This window comes from Onychomys torridus, chromosome 4 (assembly GCF_903995425.1).
Source record: "Onychomys torridus chromosome 4, mOncTor1.1, whole genome shotgun sequence".
Lineage (NCBI taxonomy): Eukaryota > Metazoa > Chordata > Mammalia > Rodentia > Cricetidae > Onychomys > Onychomys torridus.
Genome location: NC_050446.1, coordinates 59,583,688 through 59,603,392, shown reverse-complemented (window position 1 = coordinate 59,603,392; position 19,705 = coordinate 59,583,688). Strand labels below are relative to the sequence as shown.

Here is a 19,705-nt window from a genome sequence, read left to right as displayed (position 1 = left end):
ATAAATCCATTTACTCTGAACCTGATAGAAGAGAAAAAAGGAAGTAGTCTTGAATGCATTGGCACCAGAGATCACTTTCTAAACATAACACCAGTATCACAGACACTGAGAGAGACAATCAATCAATGGGACCTATTGAAACTGAGAAGCTATTGTAGAGCAAAGGACACACTCAACAAGACAAAGCGACAGCCTACAGAATGGGAAAAGGTCTTCACGAACCCCACATCTGACAGAGGGCTGATATCCAGAATATATAAAGAACTCAAGAAATTAGACATCAAAATGTCCAACAGTCCATTTAAGAAATGGGCTTACACAGGGACACTTTGCTCAGCCTGGAAGGAAGGGACTGGACCTGCCTGTACTGAATCCACCAGGTTTAAATGAATCCCCAGGGCAGTGTTGGCCCTGGAGGAGATGGGAATGGAAGGGAGGAAATGGGGGGAAGGTAGGGGGGGGGGCAGAAGTGGGGAGGACAGAGGAACCCATGGGAAAAAAAAAAAGAAATGGGCTATAGAACTAAACCAAGAATTCTCAACAGAGGAAGTTCAAATGGCTAAAAGACATTTAAGGAATTGCTCAACATTCCTAATTATCCAGGAAATGCAAATTAAAATGACTCTGAGATACCACCTTACAACTGTCAGAATGGCTAAGATCAAAAACACAATAGACAGCTTATGCTGGATAGGATGTGGAACAAGGGGAACTCTCCTCCACTGATGGTGGGAATGCAAGCTTGTACAGCCACCTTGGAAATCAATATGGTACTCTCTTAGAATATTGGGAATCAATCTCCCCCAAGACCCAGCTGTAGCACTCTTGGGCATATACCCAAGAAATGCTCAATCATACCACAAGGGCATTTGCTCAGCTATGTTCATATCAGCATTGTTTATCATAGCCAGAACCTGGAAACAACCTAGATGCTCTTCTACTGAAGAATGGATAAAGAAAATATGGTACATATACACAATGGAGTACTACTCAGCAGAGAAAAACAATGGCATCATGAGGTTTGCAGGCAAATGGATGGAACTAGAAAAAATCATCCTGAGTGAGGTAACCCAGACTCAGAAGGACAAACATGGTATGTACTCACTCATAGTAGGATACTAGAGGTAAAACAAAGATGACTAGACTGCTCCAGGGAGGCTACCTAGAAAATGGGACCCTAGGAAAGACGGATCGCCCAATGACAGAGAAATGGATGAGATCTACATGAACATCCTGGACGACAGTGGGAGTAATGAAGGGCAAGTTTCAAGGGAAAGAAAGCTTAGGGGAGCAGGAGATCCCAGCTGGATCAAGAACAGAAAGGGAGAACAAGGAATAACAGACCATGATAAATGATGTCCACATGAGAACAGGGAGAGACCAAGTACTGGAGAGGTCCCCAGAAATCCACAATGATACATCCTCTGTAGACTGCTGGCAATGGTCGAGAGAAAACCTGATCTGACCTAGACTGCTGATCATATGGCCAAACACCCTAATGATGGTGCTGGAACTCTCATACAATAACTGATGGAAGTGGATGCAGAGATCCTCAGCCAGGCCAAGTGGCGCTCCAGGAGTCCAGTTGTCGAGAAAGAGGAGGGACTGTTAGAGTGTGAATTGTTGAGACCAAGATTGGAAAAGCACAGGGACAAATAGCCAAATGAATGGAAGCACATGATTATGAACCAAAGGCTGTGGAGCCCCCAGCTGGATCAGGCCCTCTGGATAAGCGAGACAATTGAATAGCTTGAACTATTTGGGAGGCACCCAGGCAGTGGAACCCGGACCTGTCCTCAGTGAATTAGCTGGCTGTTTGGAACTTTGGGCTTACACAGGGACAGTTTGCTCAGCCTGGAAAGAGGGAACTGTACCTGCCTGCACTGAATCCACCAGGTTTTAAATGAATTCCCAGGGGAGTCTTGGCCCTGGAGGAGACTGGAATTGAAGGGAGGGACTTGTGGGACGGTGGGGATGGGGGTGGAAGGGGGAGGACAGGGGAATCCATGACTGATGTGTAAAATTAAAACACAAATATATTAAATAAAAAAGGAGAAAAAAAGACATATGAAAGACCTAAAGAAATAGCTGAAAAATTGGTCTTAAATATTGACTCTATTAGCTGCCAGCATAGCTCAGTGAGTGTTGCAGTTCTTGCCTAGCATGAAGGAGGTACTTCACTAAATCCCCATAACCCTCCAAAGGAGCAATTGGTTTTTAATGCTAGCCATAAGAAGAAAAAATAATGGAAGCATAAAGACCTCCAAAAATTCATTCTTTTCATTAAAGAAATGGATAGTAACTAAAAACAGTCAGGAACATAATTCCACAATTCTTAAAAAAATGAAGGCTTGCTCTATTTCATACATATTTATTTCAGAAAGATATAAATATGATGTAGGGAGTTTTAAATTGGCCTATAGTGCTTCCTTAAACTAATTCATCATAATCACAAGAAATTAATTCTGTAAATCTTGATATTTACCTAACATCTGGCATTGTTCCTTAAACACAGTGTGTTCTCAATAGATGCTTGATAAGTAGGTTTTAAAGATGTGCTTACCTATATCAAATCTCAAATGAAGACCATTATTGAATGGTACTTTTCCTTCAGTTTTACTGATGTATTGCCAACAAAGCAATTAATTATATGCTAATTTGATCATAGCATTATTGTCCCAAACTATTGGACTTTGACTTAATAAACAATTAGTAACGGTTCTAACTATAGTCTATATGACAGAGTATTTCAAATTGAATTGTCTAATGCTTAGTTTTTACAACTCTACTCCCACTGCTAACACAATTTACCTCAATTCTCTGTAATGGATTTTTATTTTTACATTAGCAATCTTTTGCATTTACACTTTTAAAAAGGACAAGTAAGTATTTGAGGGAGGTGAAAGGTGGTTGATATTAGAACATATATAGGGTCCCTAGGTAAAGTCTTTCATGATACATAGTTAAATTGGTATGTTTGATGAGCAGGGTCTGACTAGACAGTAAAGGGGGTTATAATGTTCTTCCTTTAATACTTATTTATCCCATAAAAACAAGTAATCATTATCTGCACGTGGTAGGCATCTTTCATCCACATTTTGCTTGTTTGGATAAGACTCATTCTTTCTCGCTTTAACACAATGCTATGTATTCTGTGAACATTCACTGAGTTCTACTTATTAACACCCATCAACCTCACGTTGAAACTCCTCATGAACAATACTTAGTCTGAACATGAAAATTATTTGTCATCAGAGATCTTTTCTTTTATATAGCTATTTACACAGGAATCTAGGTTTTTAATTAATTTGCTTTGATGATTTCCTTTTAAGGTTTTAGCATTGGGTCACTGGGAAGATAGTCTTTTGTAAATAGCTTGCGGTGCATGAGAACTGGATTCCAATCCTGATCACACAGATAAAGGGTGCATTAGGTTCAGAGAGAGACTCTGCCTCATAAAAATAAAATAAAGAGAAGCTAAAGACAACCACTGATGTTGACTTCTGTCTTCTGTCTATGCATACATGCACCCACACATACTAGCCCCATATAAACATATTTTAAAAGATCACAATGGTTCTAAAACAGTAGATGGTTCTTTTCGAGTTGAAAAATGCTGAAATATCTGTTTGCCAATATTTGTTTGAGAAATTAAAAATTGCTACTAAACATCTCTAAAGGTTTCAATTTCCAACATAAGTATTATTCTGGACAACATTGCATATATTTTTAAGAAGGAGAAAGATGATCAAGTCATTGAAATGTTATGATGAACTATTTTATCATCCATTAGAAGCCAATAATCTCAAAAGTAATAGGTAAATATTTCAAAGAGAAATACAAAGAAACCCTGTAGAAAAGGGCAAAGATCATGGGTACAGGGAGCAAAGGACTGGACAGAAGGAAGGAGGATGGCCTTCACTATGTCTACAATTCTAACTCAGTTTTGAAAGTTTTAAGCAATGACGTTTCAGTAAATCTAAGTAGAACTACAAAAAATGGGAAGATTTCATGTAGTCATGTACTTAAGCAATTATCAAAATATGAATACATGATATCATGTTAATAATTTGGATACTTACATATTCGAGTAAACAGGAGAAGAAAAAATACCCGGGGGTGGAGCACCACCCTGAGATCCTAAGCATCAGGAAAAGAAAACTATAGTTTATCCTCAGTAATTTTAAAAATGGTAATATTGTTGTCAAATAACCTGTTCTCACTTGTAACTGACTTGTTCCCAAGCTTTTCAGGACTTTCATAGCACCTTCCAAAGTTCTTAGTGCATAGTTCAATATGCTGTAATATCTGAACTCTCTATCTACCTCTCCAATACTTCTTGATGCCTAGGTCTTCTGCATGTATTATAGGCCCTACAGACATAGAGTAAAAATTTAATGTCCTACTGTAACATACTTTCTATGCCTCTGGACTATTACTTTGGCCATTTCCTTTGGAGAACTTTGTATTTATACTTCTTATTTTTAAAGGTTTTGCTGAGTCTGTGTTAAGTCTTTTGAAATCTTTCCTTGAAACTCACCTAAACAAATGGATATACTTCCTCAGCATTTCTAAAACACTCTTACAATGCTCATATTAAAGACTTAAAAGGGGCTAGAAAGGAGGATCATCAGGTAAGAAAATATACTGCTTTTATAGAAAACCCAAGTTCATTTGCTGGCATATGCTTATAAACCCCTTGCTAGGGAGATGGACTAAGTGAGATAGATGCCTTGAACTTTATGGTGAATCTGTTTAGCCTGTTTTTTAAATACCAGGCCAGTGAATCCCTGATAAAAAAGAAAAGACATCTCTCTCTCTCTCTCTCTCTCTCTCTCTCTCTCTCTCTCTCTCTCCCTCTCCCCCTCCCCCTCCCCCTCCCCCTCCCCCTCCCCCTCTCCCTCTCTCTCTCTCTCTCTCTCTCTCTCTCTCTCACACACACACACACACACACACGAATAAGCAATATGAAAAGTTTTCATGAACAATAATCATTATAGCAAATCACCTTTTTGAATGGGCAGCAAGTAGTGATTGACTGAGTCAATTTCTCAAGCCCAAGAGCTGAAATTAAGACACTGGGTCCTGTTTCAGGCTGGGTAGTTTGTTATAGGAGCAACAATGTACTAATACAAAGAAATATATGTTGATGGATGAGTGAATAAACAACATTGGTGTATAGAGTTATCCCTTGGTATCTTTAGGATGAGGATCAAGTCCATGGATCTGAAGGTGCTTCATACAAAATAGCATAGGATTTTCACATACTATAGCCATGTCTCCTGCATATTGTATTCTCCAGATAATTTACAGTAGTTAATATAAAATCAACAGTACACTGTGTATTGTATAAGTAGTTGTTATTCTGCCTTGTTTACAGAATAACAACAGGATAAATATACAAAGTATATTTCACAAGTAAGGGAGAACATGCGATAGCTGCTTTTCGGCACTTTCGACTTATTTCACATAACATAATTCTCTCCAGGTTTGTGCATGTTCCTTTGTCTTTTTCCTTCCAAGAATGCCCTTAATCTTTCTATCTCCTGCCTTCACCTGAAGATCCATCTTTCAATGTACAGCTAAATGTCCATAACAACATATTTTGTATTAACAAATCCACAAAGCTGAGTTGTACACTATTTATGTCAATGTGGTTGCATATATATGTCGAAAAGCAGCTATCACATGTTCTCCCTTACTTGTGAAATATGGATTGTCAAATTCATAACAACAGAATATAATGGACTTGAAGGAAAAGGACATGGAATGATATTTGTCATAGTTTTGTCTTTTGTAAAATTAATAAATATTACAGATCCAATATGTAGTGTAACTATTGTAAACAGTATTTTGTTGTATACTTAAAAATTGTTAGGAGAGATGACCTCCAGTGTTCTAACCATGCACACACTCAAACTTACATGCACAAGTGTAACTGACTTATTATATAGTATTTGTATATATGCATGTATATCAATAGTTTGATACATCTCAAATTACTAAGTAGTTTGTAAATTCATACTATTTTACTTGTAAACTATGCCTCAAAGTCTGGAAGAGAGGAAAAGACAAGCTGATAGACAAGTAAAAAGGACATAAAATATAAGCATCCATAGGAAGTTATTTCAGTTTTGATTGTGATCACTAGAAATATCTCATTAAAATAGCCTGAGATTAAAACATAAAACTTTCGAAGGCTCAGGGGACATTGAGAAAGAGAGGCCAGAAAAATTGTAGGAGCTTCAGGAAGAGGCAGTGTGCTGTGCCACTGTGTCTCCTAGGAATGTCAGACGCTACACCCATAAACTCTCACTGACATGACTGCCTAGACATAAACAGAAGAAGGACAGTATAATAGATATTCTAAAGTGGGGTGTGGGGGAAGTCCAGGAGGCCTGAACCCTACACAAAACTATGGGCACCTGGTGAATGTTGACAGCATGAGAAACAGTCTTCCTTAGGGATGAGCATATCAATTGCTCAACCCTGAAAACATATATACAAATAACATTATACAGAATAAGCATATTGTACTTATGTACTTAGAAATATACCCGTATGTTTTAATGAGAGGAAGCAGGTATATGGCAGATTTTGGAGGAAGGAGAGGAAAAGGGAAATGATGTAATTATAGTCTAATCTAAAAAATAAAAGAAATAATAAGAATCATAAAACTTTCTTTCCTCATGGCTCAAATAACATAGTTCTAGGTGTTCTCTTTATACAATATATGGCTTTTATACACACACACTTTATTGCATTTATAAACCTTGTGTGTTTGTCAAGACTATTTCTTCTGTTATACAGTCAAAGCTCTGGGTAACATCCTGGCTACATTTTTCTTCAGGTTCAGAACTCGCACAGGATCTAGCATTAACACATTAACTGGCAGAGCATTGGTAATGGGGTAAGTGACAAGTGAACGACTGTTTTAAAAGCTGCATGATTTCCTGCTGCTGTTTACCTGGTTCACCAACGTAACTTGATTTCTTGTTTGGCTTTCCACTCCAATCACCTTTCATATGTTGCTACATAAACAAAAAGAAGAGAGGTTTCTTCAAATTTTTATCACCAACTTATATTTATGTTTATTTAAAAATTAATAATGTTAAATTTCTCACAAATCTCCATTTTTAAGAAATATTCATGTTTTGTGCTTACATTATACTATTATTTATGCAATTAAAATTGATATGTTTATCAAAAATGTCTACAATATCACACATCTGATGATTTTCCAACTTTAATACTCAGCATGTAGTTGTATTCATGAAAAATACAGTATCATACAATTTAATAAAATTCAATGAAATTATATATCGTTGGAACTGGCATTAGGAGTGAAAACTGAAGATTTAGATGGCTAAGAGGAAGGTTCTGTGTTCCTGCTATGATACTTCTTTCCTACAATTATAGCATTTTCGGGTAACCCTAAATTAACTACATAAAGGCAAAGAAGTAAATCAATTTAATTAGAAGTGCATGATATTTTTGAAAGCAGCAGCTCAGTGGTACTGAAAAAGAGTGTGTACCCTCTATGAGTGATTTTGAGTTTCTACAGTTTTCTGGGCACTCAACATGCTTGCAGAAAAAAGAATCATAACAATACATATCTTAATCTTTTAATATTTGAAATGTGAAAGCAAGCAATGAAAAGAATGTCTAACAATTTTAGGCTTTGCACAGTGTTCCAGAGAACAATTAAACTTCTTATCATAAATTTGGTATCTTTGAACATCTGCTACCCATTTGGGAGTAATATGGAAAGTGAGTAGAGCATGTAACACTCTGAAAGGCCAATAATGTAGTTTTCACATACTATTTTTATATACTGAGGTAAACTGTTTTCTTGTTCTTTACTGAACATTATCTGGATGTAGCACAGTGATGTTCTCATTTTACAGTCTGGAGTATTGTAATAATCAACCTACAGAGTATATTATCATGCCATTTTTTTTGCAATCCCATGAATAAACTTGACACATGTTTTTTGGCCTCTTGTTCCTTGTAATGTTTTGAAAATGTACAAAACAAAGATGTATGCTACAGTGTGTTTTAAGATATTGTTTTAATGGGCCTTCTTGATTTCTTAAATGTTAGAGGGTTTTAAATATGGTAAACGATGTTACTATTCCAACAGTTAAAAAATTCCTGATAGTTAGCATATTTAACAGGGCTAGTGACACAGCAGATTAGTGAACTAACTGCAAAACTAAAGTTAACAAATATTTATTTATGATAAAATGTGTCATGGAGACATACCATCATGGTAAGCATAATATATTTTAGATATTCTGCATTATTTTTTATTTCACATTATTTGATGTCAAATGTTATGTATTATAAGTCACATAAAATGATAACATTTTCTACTTTTATATGAAGAATTCTTTTGGAGATAATCTATTAAATATCTATTAAAATGGTTGAAAACCATGTAAACTCCTTAGCATAGTGAATCAATTATTAACATGCTAATATTGGAACTGAGGGTATTGATTTTATTCCTAAGATAACAGGGTGACAATTTATAGATAATATTTATTTCATATGAAATGGCTATACACTTGGATAACCACTGATAACTTTCCATGAGAAGATAACATCATTACTGATAAAAAATGCTAAATCATTGTTATAAGAAGCCCACCAAAGAAGCTCAGCTGATTTCTCTGAGGGTTCCATGTATACAGTAAATATTACACCTTGTGGCTTATATTTAGATACCCTGATCATGAATTATTATATTTTTACAATTGTATGATAACTTTCATGGAATGAAGTTATACTGTAAGGTTAAAGAATAGCATTTTCATATATTAAAATGACCATAAAATATCTCATTTATTGAATTTAGAGTAAATTAAATATTACATACCTCTTCTTTTTGAAGACACAAAGATGCATGTGAAAGTCTATTAGTCTTTGTGGGTGAATTTTGAGCTGAAATAACTGAATTTCTATCTGATGTGTTTACAGGAACTAGAAAGATAAGAGATAGCTTTAAGTATGAATGTACCATAGTGCCAAAGGTGAATTGTAACTTGCAGGCTTGCTCTAGCATTTTTCCCACTGCTACACTGACTAGAATAATCAAAATCAGCGATCTATTTAAGCTAAGCAAACTTATTAAAAGACAGAATCCTTTTGGATGATTACTGCCTAAAAAACTCACTTCTTCCCAGTTGCATCCAGTGAAAAATCTGAAACCCTTATCCTTTGATGACCACAACAGCTTAGTCTCATGAAAGTAACAGGGCCCACTGACAAACTGGACAGTTTTAATTGTATTCAGTCGGCAACAACAACATATTGCTTGTACAAAGAAATAAAGCTGTATTTTAAATTGATTTTAGGCAAAGAGCATAGAAGTGATAAAAGGTTGTTTTGAGAAGTTTTTTCACAGCACTGGTGAACTAAAAAGAGGAAGAAGTGGTTAGAGGAAGGGTACTTCAGTAATGAAAACGTCACACTAATCATTCCTTTCAAAACTAGGTAAAACAGCTCTCAAAGCCATGTAAGGGAGTCCAACACGTACTTAATAACAGAATCGTTAGTGCTGTTCATAACCTTACCTCTGTCATCGCTTATTGTTTTTGTTACTCCATTTGTCTATATGGCAAAATATTAAAGAGAAAAATATTCATTAGTAACAGTACTTCAGGAAGAGATTATGCCTTCTGTCAGGAAACCGAATGAATCTAGATGCTTTTTCACCCTTCATGCCCAAAATTTGTCATAAAAAATGCATCAAGCACAGTGAATATACTTAACTTCCCAGGATACCTTTCACCATCTCAAATTTAGTTCAATATTGAGCTCAGTTTATAGCAATATAGGTCTTACTCCTCTTCTGTCTGCCCTTTATTTAAAGGCACAGTGAGCCACTCAATGGAAGGTTCTCAAACTTAGTCATTCAACTGTATACAGAGAAATACAATTCTACCAATTAAACCCCAGGCAACACTATAACGCTTATTTAAAGTACTCCTTCCAACCAGAGCCAGAATAAAAATTAGTCACCTCAGATTAGTGTAACATTTTCTGTGTTTATGCCTAATTATTCAATGTGTCCTCAAGATGGGTGTTGCTTCACTAGCCTTTGCATTCAATTGACTCAATTTGCATTCAGTTGACTCAATTTTCTAACTTTCTCATGTTTAGCTTATCCCAGTGCTTGGTCAAACACATGAGCATAGATTTCTTATATTACTAGTAAATAGCAACATTATCATCACTATTGATAATGGGCTTTGGGTTTGTTTCTGTTAAATTTCACAGTACATGGATAAAAGCGCTGAAGTGAATCTTTTTTGCCCCCTGAATGGGATCACTTTTTCTTGCAAGAACTCATTTCCCCTAATAATACCAGGTTAGTAAAACAGATAATACATATGAATAAAACTTAAGCAAATGAAGTAATATTAAGCACAAAATTTGAAATATTTTTACCTTTTGTTCTGAGCTACTGTTCTGTATCCCTGTCTGATACGCAACTGAAGATCCTGATATTTTTGTAACGTTCTTTGAACTACTCTGAGACTGATTAACAACAGTTGATACTTGTCCTAGGAGTAAACGAGAAAGAAAACCTTTGGCTTTGGACATATTGTTAACTGTAACAAATTTTATTTTCTTAAACTGTTAAAATTTGAAATATTCATGAGTAACAATACTTCCAAAAGAAATATAACAGAAAGACTCATACAATTAACAATATATTGGGATTACTCATATATGTGCTCCCCTGGATGGTTATAATGAATCCATCTTCTAGTCCCAAGAGTACTAATGTATAACTCCTAAGTTTAGTTTGTATTTTCTGAAATTTTACATGAATGCATTATATAGTGTGTACACTTTTCCTTTATTTTTATTTTGGAGGAGGTAAAATGATTTTTTATTTTTATGCAGCATAATGCTGTTTGGGTACACCACATTTTGTAGGCTACAGTGAGTCCATAGACATCTGAGTTGTTTTTAATTCCAGGCATTTCTTACATGAACTTCTGTGAATTTTCATGCATATATATATATATATATATATATATATATATATATATATATATATTTTGATCTGTCTCTAATCTACTTTAGTTAAATTGAATAAAGCTTTATCATAAAACCTGCCTTACCATATGGTAAATATAACTTTAAGTAGTAACTTCAAAAACTTTATCAAAGTAATCTTATTTTAATATAAATCACCTGTGGATCATAATTTCTTTTCTTTCACATATTCCTGTCAATACTTAATTAGCAGAGAAAATCATTCATTTACATACGTATTAAGAAAATTAAAAAAAGTAATAATACCATCAGCAACACTAAATTCAGTAAAAATGAAAAACAAGATTGACCTGGGAAAGAAAAGGACATAAATGAACACAGCAGAGTCTACAGGTAATTACCAAATGATTAATAAAGGAGTACAATACAAAATGCGTGATATAAAAACATGCATTAAAGACAATGATCTTGAAAACTCACATATCCATTCCTACTTATGATTAAGTAAATATAGGAGAAAATTGTTGTCTAACAAATAAATATAATACTAGTCTGAAAACATTTTCTACATAATGATCCCAGACACAATTTACTTCTTGGGTTTAAGTGACTTCATAGAATTGAAGGCAATTTCCAAGGGAAATTAAATTTACACAAATTTTCAAGACACTGAAGTGCAAACATTTCTCAACTCCCCTTGTTTTAATTGGCATGTACAGTTTATACTGTGCTGGGCTTCATAGAGACATTTCTATACAGGCATATAATAGATTTCCCCTCTCTTTTCCCTTGCTTTCCCTTACCATTACCATTAGTCACCTTTAATCTTACACTGTTTCATTGTAAATTCATGTCTTATAGGAATATATAATTTTATGTATCTGCATAAAATCTAGGATCCACAAATGGGCAAAAGCATGCAATATTTCTCATTGAGTCTAATTTAATTTGCTTAATATAATTTTCTACAATTGTATATATATTTTTGCAAATGACACAATTTTGTTATCTTTTTGACTAAATATAATTCTGTTATACATACATACCATATTTTATTTATTCTTTTGTTGAAGGACACCTATCTTGTTTTCATAATTTATTATGAACTGTACTGAAATAAACATTGATGTGCAATTTCTGTATATGTTTTGAGTTTTTAAGGTAAATATCCAGAAGCGATTTAGCTGATTTACAAGGTAGAATTGTATTTAATTCTTTTGAGAAACATCCATACAGATTTAATTTTTTTGAGAAACATCCATACAGATTTTTACAGTAACTGGGTTAATTTATATTCCTACCATTATGAAAGACAGACGTTCTTTCATTTTTAATCCACATCTTCATCACCATTTGTTATTATTATTATTTTTATTTTTATTTTTATTTTTATTATTTTGGTTTTTCAAGACAGGGTTTCTCTGTGTAGCTTTGTGCCTTTCCTGGAACTCACTTGGTAGCTCAGGCTGGCCTCGAACTCACAGAGATCTGCCTGCCTCTGACTCCCGAGTGCTGGGATTGAAGGCGTGTGCCACCAACACCTGGCCTAGTTTTTTTGTTTTTTAATGATTGCAATTCCACCTGGAGTGGGAAAGAATGTCAATGTTTTGATTTGTACTTCTCAAGGTGTTTTGGCTTACATTTTTCTAATGATGTTGACAATTTATTTCATCAGTTTGTTGGCCATTTTTGCTTCATCTTTTGATAAGTGCCTATACATTAGTTTATTTACATGTTGTATTGTCAACTTGCTGTTTAATGTATATATATATATATATATATATATATATATATATATATATATCAAATGCTAATCCAGATTAGATGTGTAGTTAGAAAATATTTTACTCCATTCAGTATATCATTTCAAAATTCTATTGTCTAGAACCATTTTTTTGAGAGTGAAGTCATTTAATTCTATGCAAACACACTTGGTAACTTGTTAAATCCTTGTCTATGCATATGTCTTTAGGCACATTCCCATTCCCTAATTTTCACCTAACAGTTTCAGATATTTTACATTATTTGATACATCTGGAATTGAATTCTGTATATGGTAAGAAATAGACATCTAGTTTATTCTTCTACTTATAGATATCCAGCTTTCCCAGAACTGTTTGCTGAAGACAATATCGGTTTCTCCAACTCATATTTTTAGCCTCTTTGAAAAAAATTAGTTGACTATCTGGTAGTGTGGGCTTATAGGGTCTTCTTTTTATTCCATTATTCTACATGTCCTTTTTTGTAGCAGTGTCAGGTTGTTTTTGGTATTAGGGTTATCTTAGGTTTCTTCTATTGTAATAAAAACCATGACCAGATCCCATCTGGCCCAGAACTCCCATCTGTATCAGTGGTAAGTACCTGGAGTCATGCCCAGAGAGACCTGCCCCTAGGTCCCATCCCTAGGCACCAGCCTTTTCAGGGAAGACCTGCCCAACTTGGCCCCAATTTCTGGCCATAGGCCAGTACCACCCCACCCCCACCGGGAAGGTTACCTTTCTCCAAGACCCCTAGCAGACCCTGCAAGCTTCACACCCTGCCCCCACACCCATCATCCTGAGACCCCAGCCACTTCCTGAGACTCAGAGACCAGCGCCCAGCTCTCATCCAGCCTGGAACTCCGATCTGGACCAGACCCCAATGCCTGGGGTCATACCCAGAGAGGCCTGTACCTAGGTTCCATCCCTGGGCACCAGCCATCCCAGGGAAGACCTGCCCAACTTGGCCCCAATTTCTGGCTATCAGGCGGGCCCTGAAGGAAGGTTCCCCTTTTCCAAGACCCCAGGCAGACCCTGCAATCTCCACACCCTGCTCACACACACATAAGCCCAAGACCCCAGCCACTACCTGAGACTTAGAGAGCAGCCCCCAGCTCCCATGCATCCCTGGAGCTCCAGCCTGAACAAGAGCCACTTCCTGAGACTCAGAGACCAGCTGCTAGCTCCCATACAGCCAGCACTTCCATCTGGACCAGAGAGCTTCCATCTGGACCAAAGAGAGGCTTCCTGAATCTGTCAGCTCTGTATGGACCAAAAGCACTGATAAGACCAAGAACGAATCCATAAGGAGATGGGCAGACGTCAGGGCAGAAGTAAATACAACAAGATAAAGAGCAATACAGCACCACCAGAATATAGCCCTTCTCCAACAGCTAGACCTGAACATCACAAATGGAAGAAGAAGAAGAAAACAACCTTATGAATAACATCTTGAAGAGGGTAGAGGCTTATTTAAAAGAAATCAAAAATGAAGTGGAGGAACAGAAAAATAAAAAATGGGAAGGATGCTATAAAAAAATTAGAGGAAAGGACAAATAAAGCAGAAGAAACCAATAAGTCCTTTAAAGAAAATCATGAAAAAGCAACGAAACAGGTGAGGGAAACCATCTAAGACCTGAAGAGGGAGATAGAAAAAATGAAGAAGACACAAGCAGATGGAATGATGAAAATAGAAAATCTGAGTAAACAAACAGGAACTTCAGATGCAACTATAACCAACAGAATGCAAGAGATGGAAGAGAGGATCTCTGGTGTTGAATGTGGTAGAAGAAAGAGATTCATCAGTCAAAGAAAACACTAAAGCCAACAAAGTCATGACCCAAATGACCAAGAAATTTGGGACACCATGAAAAGACCAAACCTACGAATAATAGAGATAGAGGAAGGAGAATACCAACTCAAAGGCATAGAAAATATATTTAACAAGATCATAGAGGAAAACTTTCCCACTTTAAAAAGGGAAATGCCTATGAATATACAAGAAGCCCATAGAACGCCAAACTGACTAGACCCCCCAAAAAGGTCCCCTCGCCACATAATAATTAAACAACTAAATGTACAGAATAAAGAAAGAATATTGAGAGCAGGAAAGGAAAAAGGCCAAGTGACTAATAAAGGCAAACCCATCAGGACAACACACGATTTCTCGATGGAGACTTTGAAAGCCAGAAGGACCTGGACGGATGTAATGCAGACACTAAGAGACCATGGATGCCATCCTAGACTAATATAGTCAGTAAAACTTTCAGTTATCATAGACACAGTAAACAGGACAATCCAAGACAAAGCCAGATTTAAACAATACTTATCCACAAACACAGTCCTACAGAAAGCACTAGAAGGAAAATTCCAACCTAAGGAAGGCAGATATGACCCTTAAAAACACAGGCAATAGATAACACCACAGCAGCAAACACCAAAAAAGAGAAGTAGAGAACACTACCACCAAAAACAATAATAATAATAATAACAGGAATGAACCATAACTGGTCATTTATATCCCTTAATATCAATGGATTTAATTCACCTATAAAAAGACACAGGCTAACACAATAGATACATGAGCAGAACCCATATTTCTGCTGCATACAAGAAACACATCTCAAATTCAAGATAGACATTACCTAAGATTAAAAGGCTGGGGAAAGACTTTCCAATGAAATGGTCTTAAGAAGCAAGCTGGTGTAGCCATCCTAATATCCAGCAAAATAGACTTCTAACTAAAATGAATAATAAGAGATCATGAAGGAAATTACATACTCATCTCTGGAAAGATCCACCAAGATGAAGTCTCAATTCTGAACATTTATGCCCCAAACACAAGGGCACCCACATATGTAAAAGAAACATTACTAAAGCTTAAATCACATATAAAACCCCACACATTAATAGTGGGCGACTTTAACACTCACATTCACCTCTGGACAGATCGGCCAAATTGAAACTTAACAGAGACATAATGGACTTAACTGATGTTATGGCTCAAATGGACTTATTTGATATCTATAGAACATTCCACCCAAACAAAAAAGAATATACCTTCTTCTCAGCACCCCATGGAACCTTCTCTAAAATCGACCACATACTTGGCCACAAAGCAAATCTCAACAGATACAAAACAACTGGAATAACCTCCTGCATTCTATCAGACCAACGTGGTTTAAAGTTAGATTTCAAAAACAACAAAAACTACAGAAATCCTACAATCTCACGGAAACTGAATAATGCTCAACTGAATCACCAATGAGTTAAGGAAGAAAGAAAGAAAGAAATTAAAGACTTTCTAGAGATCAATGAAAATGAATACACCACATACCCAAACTTATGGGACACTAAGAAAGCAGTGCTAAGAGGGAAATTCATAGCACTAAATGCCCACATAAAGAAGTTGGAGAAATCTCACACAAGTGACTTGACAGCACACCTGAAAGCCCTTGAACAGGAAGAAGCAAAGTCTCCCAGGAGGAACAGATGCCAGGAAATTATCAAATTGAGAGCTGAAATCAAGAAAATAGAAACAGAGAACAAAACAAAGGATCAATGAAACAAAGAGTTGGATCTTTGACGAGATCAACAAGATAGACAATCCCTTATCCAACCTAATCAAAAGACAGAGACAGAGACAATTACCCTGATTCCTAAACCAAACAAAGATGCAACAAAGAAAGAGAACTACAGAACAATCTCCCGCATGAACATTGATGCAAATATACTCAATAAAATACTGGCAAACAGACTCCAAGAACACATCAAAACAATTACCCACCATGATCAAGTAGGCTTCATCCCAGGGTTGCAAGGGTGGTTCAACATACAAAAGTACATCAATGTAATACACCATATAAACAAACTCAAAGAAAAAAATCACATGACATCTCACTAGATGCAGAAAAGGCATTTGACAAAATCCAACATCCCTTCAAGGTAAAGGTCTTGGAGCCATCAGGAATACAGGGAACATACCTAAACATAATAAAGGCAATCTACAGCAAGCCAACAGCCAACATCAAATTAAATGGAGAGAAACTCAAAGCAATACCACTAAAATCAGGAACAAGGAAAGGCTGTCCCCTCTCCCCATACTTATTCAATATAGTACTAGAAGTTCTAGCCAGAGCTATAAGACAACATAAAGAGATTAAGGGGATACAAATTGGAAAGGAAGAAGTCAAGCTTTCCCTATTTGCAGATGACATGTTAGTATACATGAGTGACTCCAAAAATTCAACCAAGGAAATGATACAGCTTATAAACACCTTCAGCAACATAGCAGGATACAAGATCAACTCAAAAAAATCACTATCCCTCCTAAATACAATAGACAAACAGGCTGAGAAGGAAATCAGAGATACATCACCCTTTACATAGCCACAAATGTTAAAAAAATACCTTGGAGTAACTCTAACTAACCAAGTGAAGGACCTATATGACAAGAACTTAAAGTCCCTGAAAAAAGAAATTGAAGATTTCAGAAAAATTCTCCCATGCTAATGGATAGGCAGGAATAGGAAATGTGGCAATCTTACCAAAAGCAATCTACAGATGCAATGCAATCCCTATCAAAATAACCACACAATACTTCACAGACCTGGAAAGAATAATACTCAACTTCATATGGAAAAATAAAAAACCCAGCATAGCCAAAAGAATCCCATACAATAAAACAACCTCTTGGGTCATCACAATCACCGACCTCAAGCTCTACTATAGAGCTACAGTAATAAAAACAGCTTGGTACTGGCATAAAAACCGACATGTGGACCAACCGCACACCTATGAACATATAAGTTTTGGCAAAGAAGCCAAAACTGTACAATGGAAAGAAGAAAGCATCTTCAACAAATGGTGCTGGCATAACTGGATGTCAATGTGTAGAAGGCTGCAAATAGATCCAAATCTGTCACTGTGCACAAAACTTAAGTCCAAGTGGATCAAAGACCTCAACATAAATCCAGTTACTTTGAACATGATAGAAGAGAAAGTAGGAAGTAGTCTTGAACACATTGTCATAGGAGATCACTTCCTTAATATAACACCAGTAGCACAGACACTGAGAGAAACAATCAATCAATGGGACCCATTGAAACTGAGAAGCTTTTGTACAGCAAAGGTCAACAAGACAAAGCGACAGCCTACAGAATGGGAAAAGGTCTTCACCAACCCCACATCTGACAGAGGGCTGATATCCAGAATATATAAAGAACTCCAGAAAATAGACACCAAAATGCCTGAGAATTCTCAACAGAGGAAGCTCAAATGGCTGAAAGACATTTAAGGAATTGCTCAATATCCCTATTTATCAGGGAAATGCAAATCAAAACAACTCTGAGATACCACCTTACACCTAAGATAAAAAACACAGAAGACAGCTTATGCTAGAGAGGATGTGGAGCAAGGGGAACTCTCCTCCACTGATGGTGGGAATGCAAGCTTGTACAGCCACTTTGGAAATCAATATGGCGCTTCCTTAGAAAACTGGAAATCAATCTCCCCCAAGACCCAGCTGTAGCACTCTTGGGCATATACCCACGGAATATTCAATCATACCACAAGGGCATTTGCTCAGATATGTTCATATCAGCATTGTTTGTAATAGCCAGAACCTGGAAACAACCTAGATGACCTTCAATGAAGAATGGATAAAGAAAATGTGGTACATATTCACAATGGAGTACTACTCAGCAGCGAAAAACAATGACATCATGAGGTTTGCAGGCAAATGGATGGATCTAGAAAAAATCATCCTGAGTGAGGTAACCCAGACTCAGAAAGACAAACATGGTATATACTCACTCATAGGATGATACTAGATGTAAAAGATGACTAGACTGCTACTCACAACTCCAGGTAGGCTACTAGAAACCAGGATCTTAAGACACAGGGATTGCCCAATGACAGAGAAATGGATGAGATCTACATGAACAACCTGGACGTGATTGGGGGTAATGAAGGGCAAAGTTCAAGGAAAAGAGTGCTTACAGGAGCAAGATATCCCAGGTGGATCAACAACAGAGAGGGATAACAAGGAATAACAGATGGCTGTGGTGGCACATGCCAGTAGGAAATAACAAGGTGAGATAGCTGTGTCTTGTTCTGTGTCTCTGATCTTCCAGCAATCACCCCAATAACTGGCCTCGGGTTTGAGTTTCATTAATAAGAACTCTTTAAGATTCCTACTACATTTGGTGCCCAACGTTCGTGGTACGAATTCATGAAAAAGCCTCTTGCCTGTGGCTTTGTGAACCCTAGCTCAGGCCCGAGCTACACTCAGCCAGTTGTGGTGGCACATGCTGCTAGGATTTACTGAAGAAGGCAGAGGCAGGAGGATCCGGAGTTGAGGCCGACCTAGGAGAAGCTTCGGCCGGGGCCTAGACACAAACAGTGTCGGTGGGACCATGAAGGCAGTGGCTGCTGCTTTGAGTTGCCGGCTGCTACTCATCCTGTTGGTGACTGCGGTGATGCTGCTACATGGGACAAAGAATTTACTGCTGCTTGTTCAGAGAAGAATTGCCGGGACCAGCGTGTTACAAGAAAGCATTGGCAAAGGTCAGTTTGAAAACGTTTGGCAAGACAAATGGTGGGGAGAAATTATTGTGAAGATTTTCTCTTCTAGGGAACAATACTCATGGTCCCGAGAGACAGACATTTATCAGACTGTGATTACTCCAAACCACAGAGGAGGAAAAAAAAAAAAAAAAAAAAAAAAAAGGGAACCATGATCATGTCTAACAGTGACTTTGAAATCTTCAAAAGGATGATGGGACTCCACAATGATGATGCCACATGGACTATGGTAAAGCCATTAGTGCCATGGAAAGATCGACTCTGGACTACAAACTGCTCAGGACAATTTCTAGATGACTGGCTGAGATGATCCAGCCTGACAGAATACCTGAACAAGGACTTGAAACAAG

General features: G+C 36.8%; 1 protein-coding gene across 1 annotated transcript in view; it reads right to left on the bottom strand.

Moving 5' to 3' along the window:
* Positions 1-19,705, bottom strand: part of Fsip2 (fibrous sheath interacting protein 2) — an 84,294-nt gene that overhangs the window by 47,604 nt on the left and 16,985 nt on the right. Inside the window, exons 10-14 of the mRNA XM_036183289.1 lie at positions 10,456-10,571; positions 9,579-9,615; positions 8,882-8,985; positions 6,968-7,031; positions 4,083-4,140 (exon numbers count right to left, since the gene is read on the bottom strand). Coding sequence (XP_036039182.1) covers positions 4,083-4,140; positions 6,968-7,031; positions 8,882-8,985; positions 9,579-9,615; positions 10,456-10,571 — 379 coding nt within the window. The remainder of the gene's footprint in view (positions 1-4,082; positions 4,141-6,967; positions 7,032-8,881; positions 8,986-9,578; positions 9,616-10,455; positions 10,572-19,705) is intronic.